Raw genomic sequence first — 9,166 nt, 5'->3', positions numbered from 1 at the left:
CAGCACATCCTGCAGAGCAGGACTGTCCTCCTCCTCCACCTGTTCTGATTGAGTGAGGATGACATGTTTGTCACTGACAGTGTCCATAGGATCCTGCTCTGACTCTGCACCCACGACCACACCCTCATCTGCCAGCTCGTCCTCACTTTGTTCAGCCGTCTCCTCTTCTTCACGGGACTGCTCTTCCTCAACTGCAAATGTGTAATGTACTAATCACCAGTGTGTCTAGGCAGTTAACAGTAGACTAATTAACACAACATGGCAATGCTGCAGTTCATTTGTTTCATAATGTGTAAAATAAAAATGAACTATATCATACATACTTGTCATGGATAGAATATGCATGATATTTATAGGTATTTGACCACTTAGTATGTATGTATATTGTTATAATGCATAGTGTGTGGGCATAGCAATCCCTTGGAGTTAAGCTGGTTGACTGGCACGTGGCATACTCTACTCCAAGGAGCTCCTCCTCATCTGGGTCCTTGTATACAGCAGGGTAGGGCATTGGAGCGGCAAAGTTGGGCTCGAGGACATGCTCTTTACCGAAGAGCACCTCAGCCTGCTGATTCAGGCGCTGAATCTGCCGCGGGTCCATACACCACGTCTGACTGCCATGACCACCAGCAACCCGGAGTGATTCCATGCGGCTGTTCCACTGCACAGCAAATGCAATCAGATACACCTGAAATACATGACCATTCATGCATTATTGTACATCAGAAACTAATTTTGATTACAAAGTGGGCATCGCCCAGCAGCATGACATACAATTTGTCTTTTGTCCGCAATAGGCTATTTTGTGTGTGTGCCTCTCATACACCCAGTTGATGCTATGTGAACAGCACAGAGCTCACACAAGCACAGGAGGAGAGGGTAGCACAAAAGCAGGGAGGATACAGGTAAAGTATGTCTATGAACAATGATGTGTAATCAATATTTTTTTTAATATTAAAGCGGTTTATACTTACTTGGAATGGCATAACTCCACATCTCTGTGGGGGAATGGCATTGTACAGGTGTGAGTGCAAGCCCTCCAAGGAGTTACTGCCTCGCCGACACCTGTACTTGTTTAGGCAGACACCATTCAGCACCACCACCTTCACTGAAACATACAGCTGTATGCCAGGGGGTCCTGTAAAACATAAGTTACTTATTTATTATCCTGCCACATACACTGCACTTCTGTCCCTCCAAATCTATGCTTTTTATCTGATGTAATAAAACAGAAACAGATTCAAATTAGTTTCTTCTTTTCAAACTGTACAGTGGACTAAACACTGGAAGACCAGGAGATGCAAAACATGTACACAAGTAACAGTACTGCTATTAATATTACTTAAAGTAGAAGTAAAAAGGTATTTTGTAAAATAATAATAAAAAAAAATACTACACAAGTACTGAGGAATCTTCATGGATGTTATCTGATTTACCTTTTAATGTGATATTTTACTTTTTAGTAAAACATTACAAAGACTATCAAGAATTACTGCATTTTACGATTCATTTTAGTTAGTTTGATGGGCGATTATATTTTCCCTATTAATGCTTTTAAAACTTTAACAGTTAATAACTTTGTAATTACTGCATGTAAATCCATGCAGAAAAAACTGTTAGAAAGCGTAAAGTCATATCTATTCGTAAAGCCGTTTTTGGCCAAACGCTACGCGAAGACGTGATGTCAAACAGTCCTAGTCTATTTAATACACTAAAATCCGCTGTTCCGTGCTAATCGCGGTATCTAATGCGAGCCGTTACAGCTAACCCCGCTTTAACACTGTCAACGATCACTCGGTAAAGACTAAAAACGTATAAAATCACAGAGAATACACTGGACTTACCTCTTGTTTGCTGTCACCGATCTCAGTCCACTGATGATAGTAGTGTTGTTTACGCTTATCATTCCCATGATGCACTTGACGCGGTGAGTCAAAGCAATGGCTGATTGGTGGGTTGAGGGTTGTGGGTTGGGTTGCGTAAATAACACTACCATCATCAGTGGACTGAGATTCAAGATTAATGTGGGTATTCCTCAACGTTGCCAAATCTCACCATACCTGTTCATCTTAGCCACAGATTGCTAGCAATCTATATTAAAAACTGTAATGATATTAAAAAAACTTAATGTACTTGGCACAGACATTATAATCAGCCAACTAGCAGATGACACAACAATATTCTTAAAAGATACCAAATTTAAACAACTATTGCCAAAATCGAAACATTCTCCAAAGCATTAGGCCTAACATTAAACTTAAAAAAGTGTGAATTGCTGGCTGTACACGACACTTCACTGAAAGACATCTGTGATATCCCTATTAAATCAGAAATGAAAACTTCTTAATGTAGAAAATAAAATTAAAGAATGCAAGTCAAGACTAAATATATGGCTACAGAGGGACTTATCAATACTAGGTCGAATTTACCTAACTAAGATGGAATGTTTATCGAGATGTATTTACCCAGCCTATTCCAATGCCATTCCAAACAAATTGATTAAATCTATCAACCAAATCAATTTAAATTTCATTTGGAGAAATAGACCACATTATATGAAGAAGAGCAGTATGGTTAAAGACACAAAGGATGGAGGACTCAAAGTTATTGATTTTGACTGCCTTAATGGAACCTTAAAAATAAATTGGGTAAAATCTTGGATCAAACACAGCAACTTCTTTTGGCATTGTATTCCAAATGCCTTATTCAAGAAAATTGGAGGTTTAGAATTTCTTCTTAGAGCGAACTTTAATGTTGACAAATTACCTATATCATTGTCAGAGTTTCATAGACAAATACTCTTGTATTGGAAAATGTTATATGTACATAACTTCTCACCCCACACCATGTGTTTTGCACCGCAACAGATCTCTGTTCTTTGAAGATTGGTATGGGAGAAATATATGGTCCATAGCTGACTTAATGGATACCAACGGACAATTTTTAAATTATGAACAATTTTGCATCAAGCATAATTTCAAACCCTTAAAATCAGACTTTACTAAATTACATAGAGCACTACCCCAAGAATTTAACTTTCTAACACTTTGGCATATCATCCAATACAACCACAATTGGGCCCACTATCAATTCAAGGAATCTTTGTTCTGGATAGAAAATGCACTAACCACTTTATTAGAAATTGTTTTACTGAATACCTTTACCCTGAAAGACAAAATAAAAACAACATCCTACAAAATTTGATAAAGATTCAATTACTAAATTAAGAACAACATCTAACACTCCTTATACCCCCCAAAATGAAAGAAACGTAATGAACACCATTTACCCCTCTAAAGAATTACTTAGACTTCGCTTTGGTATAGATGATAACGATGATAACACATGCACATTTTGTGAAAGTGATATCGAAACTACGGACCATGTGTTTTTCTCATGTAATGTGATACAGACATTTTGGTGTGATATACATAAATGAGTTTAAACATAAACATTTGGATTGATATTGCAAAGCAAGGGTGATGAGCTCAGTAGTAATACAATTGTATGTTTAGCTAATTTTTTCATTCACAAATGTAGAATTGTGAAGTCATCTCCCAAATTTGTTGTTTTTTTAAATTAATTTAAATTATATATAAAATCCTCAAAAACGCTGAAAAGTCCTAAAGCACAAAAAATATGTGATACCCTAAAACACTTCCCAACTGAGGTAGGTGAAGATACCAACGATGGTCGTTCAGTCTCGGCCTCATAGTCCTAACGACTGTAATGAGTGTCGTTACAACAGCCAGGAACACAAACGAACCAGCGGTATCAACGATCCTGGCAAACGACCCCACTGAGGTTAAATAGCTGAGTTTCCCTGCCAGTCAGTCAGAACTGAAGAAGTCCTTTGAATGAGGGACGAAAGGTCTTCCAGTATCTTCCACCAAGTCCAGTTGCCCTTGACTTTAACCTTCGTTGGATTTTAAAAGCATTAATCGTTAATCATTGCCGCTCCAATGCCCTACCCTGCTGTATACAAGGACCCAGATGAGGAGGAGCTCCTTGGAGTAGAGTATGCCACGTGCCAGTCAACCAGCTTCACTGCAAGGGATTACTATGCCCAGTAAGGTACAAAATCTTGCATTATAACAATATACATACATACTAAGTGGTCAAATACCTATAAATATCATGCATATTCTATCCATGACAAGTATGTATGATATAGTTCATTTTTATTTTACACATTATGAAACAAATGAACTGCAGCATTGCCATGTTGTGTTAATTAGTCTACTGTTAACTGCCTAGACACACTGGTGATTAGTACATTACACATTTGCAGTTGAGGAAGAGCAGTCCCGTGAAGAAGAGGAGACGGCTGAACAAAGTGAGGACGAGCTGGCAGATGAGGGTGTGGTCGTGGGTGCAGAGTCAGAGCAGGATCCTATGGACACTGTCAGTGACAAACATGTCATCCTCACTCAATCAGAACAGGTGGAGGAGGAGGACAGTCCTGCTCTGCAGGATGTGCTGATGACCCAGAGCCATCTGCATCTTCCTGGGCTGGAGAAGCCTTGGCCCTGCTCCTTTTAGAACTGGCAGACAACAGTCACCTAGTGCCAGCTGACCTAAGGCTGAAGATTGGCACTGCAGTTGGTGCTCTGCATGAGCATGACAGGTCTGCAGCCAACTTTGTAAAAAGGTATAAGTCTAGGTGGGGTTACACCATGTTTGGCAGATGCTTGGGAGTTGACACACCTGAGACCAGAGCAGCAGAGAAGACAAAGTTTTCCTGGATGAGGTACCCTCAGGCAGCCCAGGTGACTGAGGATAGTCGTCTGTTGTACCTCATTATTAAGATGCTGAAAAACCGGCCACCAGCCAGTCGTCTCACCTCCCCCACTAAAATCACCAATGCAATCAAGGGCCAGAATAAAAGGATTGTAGACTGAGTCACAGAGACGATCCCATCCTCAACGGTTTCTCAATTCCTCTGCCCAATCTGAATGCCAAGGCCATCTCTACATTCATGGCACGGGAAGAGAAGAAGGCTAACTACAGGGCAACAGTAATGCCAAAGGTGAAACCCCACCAAAGAGTGCTGTCAGAAGAACCAATGCCAGCAGCTCCTACTCTGCCAGAATCCCTACCAGCTCCAGATCGACCTCAGGTTCAGTACCAGAGCCTACGTCATGCAGCTGGGAAAAGGTATGGTCAGAAGCGGAGGTAAGTTGTCCAGTTCTTCATTTCACAAGTATGTGACTTTATTACAATATGTGAACATATCTGAATTTATCAGCTGGATGGTTTGAACTTAAACACAACAAACCATGTGAATTGATAGTCATACACATTGATTCTCATGAATTATACTCATCATCACGTGTATGATTTATTTTTGCAGGGTAGATGTGGAAGAGCCGGAGCTTGTGAACCGGCCCATTCAAGCTAAACCCCCTGTGGCCACGTACATCCCACCCAGAGCGTCAGCAACACCTGTCCTGGTAGTGGTTCCTGCACAGCCACAGGGACCATCCATGATGCTCTGTGGGGCATCCAGCAGTAAAGGCTTCATACCTTTCGCACCGCCTCCTGCGCTGAGATCCAGACCAATCAAGCCTCATAAATCCACAAAGCCTTGTGGGGCCTGCCAAGTACCCCAGTGTGGTGGGCAGCGTAAGAGGTACACGCCCTCCAAAGACAAGGCTGCTGAAAGTAGTCAAAAAATATTTACCTATTGCCTAGCAACTAGGAAGTCCACCACTTCAGGTTTTGAAGGTGTTGTGTTCAACAGTTTTGAACACTTCAAAAATGTAGTAGATGAGGAACTCAAAAAGAAAAAAAAATAACAACTAGAGAGCCAACTACATCTGCAAATACATCCCCCAAATCACAATAGCAGATTTCTGAGCTATGGTTTGGACCTGGTTCAGACCTGGATTAGACCTAGTTTAGATTTTGCCCTAGTTTGGAGTTGATTTAGACCTGGTTTAATCCCAGTTGTATTTACCTAATTTGGTCCTGGATTAGACATGGTTTGGGTTAGTCAGAATTACCTGTGCACAGAGATTTACATGTCCTCAACATTATTTGCACTTTGTGGGTTACAATGTAATTTAATTTGCCATGTTATTTATATTCTTATAATAAGACTAAAATATAATAAGTCATATTGGCTACAATATCTGCCTCTTATCTGGCATCAAATCAGACAGTGGAAAAAAAGTGAGTTAGTGAATGTAAATATCTGCTTAACATTGCATACTATTGCACTGCATTACCTCATTCCCTTGTATATATTGTACGTATATTGTGTATTGCTCAATGTGTACATGTATAAGTCTTGTAAATATTTATAAAAATCCTGTAAATAATTACTTATTAGTAACTAATTTGCTATATTTTCTGTTACTTAATAATTAATGTTAATTCTATTGTTTACCTTGTTACCTATGTTATTGTTATTATTGTTGTTGTTTATTTTTTTCTGATATGTAGATATACAGTATATATATATTGTTGAACAGATAAAAAAAAAAAGAACGTTTCCAAATATATGATTCCTCTCACTGCGGTTTCCCCATTTGTCCACTAGATACAGCTAAAGACTGTCACATGAAACTGTATTGAGTATAACAGAGGCTGAATAACTTACCAGTAAGGTAAAGGTAAAGTCTTTTTCTAAAATTACATTAAGTCACTTTTATGTGTACATTTTACATGCTCCCTACAGGGCGAATAGGGCCTATAGAGTGAATAATATCTCAGATATGAGCAAATTACACTTTGTTCAAGTAGCCTAATATAGTTTCTTAGATTTTTTCAGTGATCTTGCAAACATTGTAACTAAAAGTCTCAAATTTATTTGTAAAGTGCATCCATTCATACTTCAAACAGATATGAGCAAACACATTTGTTACATTACTTGTTTTTTATTGTTATAATTGAAGCAATTTGTTACATTACGTGACAGACATCATAGTATACTTAATATTTGGACAGTACTCACATATGGCTGAGTTTAAAGGAGCTATATAAAAAAAAACGTAGTTAAAACTCAAAATTGAACTCAAATGATAAACACAACGTGCTTAATCACAGTCACGTTATGTCAAAGACATCTATGTATTAAGTTTCAGAGATATCTACTGAAGGTTGCATACTAGCCTCAGGCTGTCCTGTCTAGTACCGTTGCTTACCTCAAGATGCGATAGTGTCAATGTCGAGTCTGTCAATGTCGCCCTCAGTTCCACAACATCGAGGTGGTTTTCTTGGCACCTGGCTGCTCAGCCTCTGCAAATGGGCACTGACTGATGTTCCCTCTCGTTCCTCTCCTGCTGTGTCTTTGGGTGCATCCCTAGTCTGGTAATCGCCTCCACCATTCCCTCAATGAGATGCAACAGACCTGGGCCCCGTTTCAGAAAGTGGGATTAGTGAAAAGCCAGGAAGATAGGTCCCGGAAAAAAAGACTATGTCAATAAAGCTGAACTGTTTTGAAGGCGGCCACAAACCAGCTGGTTGTCACATAAAAGATCCATCCATCCATCCATCGTCAACCGCTTATCCTGCGTACAGGGTCGCGGGGGGGCTGGAGCCACTCCCAGCTGACATCAGGCGAAAGGCGGGGTACACCCTGGACAGGTCGTCAGTCCATAGCAGGGCCACAGATAGACAAAGAACCACTCACGCTCACACTCACACCTAAGGATAATTTAGGGTCACCAATCCACCTAGGCCGCATGTCTTTGGACGGTGGGAGGAAGCCGGAGCACCCGGAGAGAAACCACGCAGACACGGGGAGAACATCACATAAAAGATGCTAAACCTAAATTATGAAAAGAAATTATCACCATGAGGTTCACAATTCAGTGAGCTGAGGAAAACTGAGTGGACTTAGTAAATAGTTTTACAATCAGTTTAAAGCAAATTTTATATCTGTGGCCTTTATATTTCTCGCTTATATTCTGTCAGCTCTCAAACATGGCCAACGTGCATGTAACTGGACTTTCCGTTCCTCCCTCTCAGTTGAAACTGTCCTCCTGGTGTTGCAGTTAAACCGGCTCGTTATTGTCGGGGCAGTGGTGCAGCCTGTTTGGAAAAATGTGTTAGTTTTGTATCAGACATATACTGTGTACCAAAAGCTTTTACTACTAGTAAATCAAGTTTAATTTATTAAAATTTACATCATCTCCAGGTGGTTCTCGTTTTGGCTCCTGGTCTGATTTTATTCTGTTACTTGGTCCACCTCGTCGTCATGGGAAGAAAGGTAGATAATGTAATATTTTTGTCGCATTAATTTGTCTCATTTTATAATCTAAAAAACACAATAAAGCATATTGTGAAACTTGATAAAGTTAATTCTCAAATGAAAGTTGCCTGTTTCCTCTGTAATCCTCTGACTAATGTTCATTGTCAAAACAAACCGTTTTCTTGCAACATCATGTTTGCTGGATCTGCCTTTTTCTTCTTATGTGACTTTGCTATAATTGGAAAGATGTTCCTCTCTTTAAAGGGCCCAGGGACTTGGGTAGAAGGTCACGTACTAGGTGTATATTTGGGCTGCTTGTCAGTTGTCTTTCTGCTAGAGGTGAGTCTAAGTGCAAACAAATCTACACAATGTTTGTTCCTCATGTTAAGTGTGTGTACGTTACTCTAGATGTTTTGAAGTAGAAAATGTTACAGGCCCCAAAGAAATTGCAGCAGGGGTTGTAGCCAATTATGTGGTCTGGTCGCTGCCACACAGACCACTGGTCGCTGCCACTAGGGGTGCTAAAGATACTGGTCGCTGCCACACAGACCACTGGTCGCTGCCACTAGGGGTGCTAAAGATACTGGTCGCTGCCACACAGACCACTGGTCGCTGCCACTAGGGGTGCTAAAGATACTGGTCTCTGCCACACAGACCACTGGTCGCTGCCACACAGACCACTGGTCGCTGCCACTAGGGGTGCTAAAGATACTGGTCGCTGCCACACAGACCACTGGTCGCTGCCACACAGACCACTGGTCGCTGCCACTAGGGGTGCTAAAGATACTGGTCGCTGCCACACAGACCACTGGTCGCTGCCACTAGGGGTGCTAAAGATACTGGTCTCTGCCACACAGACCACTGGTCGCTACCACTAGGGGTGCTAAAGATACTGGTCTCTGCCACACAGACCACTGGTCGCTGCCACTAGGGGTGCTAAAGATACTGGTCTCTGCCACACAGACCACT

At 40.8% G+C, this 9,166-nt stretch overlaps 1 protein-coding gene, 1 long non-coding RNA gene and 1 pseudogene across 3 annotated transcripts; 2 read left to right on the top strand and 1 right to left on the bottom strand.

Moving 5' to 3' along the window:
* On the bottom strand, window positions 1-1,884 carry LOC123978404. The gene is made up of 3 exons (XR_006826945.1): window positions 1,845-1,884; window positions 975-1,138; window positions 1-688 (listed from the first exon to the last, which is right to left on the bottom strand). It is a non-coding gene; the product is annotated as an uncharacterized LOC123978404 (long non-coding RNA).
* A 2,239-nt stretch (window positions 1,885-4,123) lies between these two features.
* On the top strand, window positions 4,124-6,308 carry LOC123974647. 2 transcript variants are annotated; one of them, XM_046055490.1, is made up of 2 exons: window positions 4,124-5,157; window positions 5,354-6,308. In XM_046055490.1, the coding sequence occupies exons 1-2, from the start codon at window positions 4,979-4,981 to the stop codon at window positions 5,796-5,798; spliced, it is 624 nt and encodes a 207-aa protein (XP_045911446.1). In that variant the 5' UTR covers window positions 4,124-4,978; the 3' UTR covers window positions 5,799-6,308. The 2 variants fall into 2 exon arrangements, with proteins under 2 accessions (XP_045911446.1, XP_045911436.1); XM_046055480.1 differs by having other exon boundaries at window positions 4,124-5,175.
* An 860-nt stretch (window positions 6,309-7,168) lies between these two features.
* Window positions 7,169-9,166, top strand: part of LOC123975338 — a 6,882-nt pseudogene continuing 4,884 nt past the window's right edge.

The sequence above is a fragment of the Micropterus dolomieu genome, linkage group LG01 (assembly GCF_021292245.1).
Source record: "Micropterus dolomieu isolate WLL.071019.BEF.003 ecotype Adirondacks linkage group LG01, ASM2129224v1, whole genome shotgun sequence".
NCBI lineage: Eukaryota > Metazoa > Chordata > Actinopteri > Centrarchiformes > Centrarchidae > Micropterus > Micropterus dolomieu.
Note: the sequence above shows the minus strand (reverse complement) of the source record. Positions and strands in the feature narration are given on the sequence as shown.

Bases quoted from the DNA above. Each gene is read 5' to 3' on its own strand.
- LOC123974647 (XM_046055480.1), top strand. From the start codon at position 4,979: ATGGCACGGGAAGAGAAGAAGGCTAACTACAGGGCAACAGTAATGCCA. The intron at 5,176-5,353 runs GTAAGTTGTCCA...TTATTTTTGCAG, and splicing joins AGGTATGGTCAGAAGCGGAG to GGTAGATGTGGAAGAGCCGG.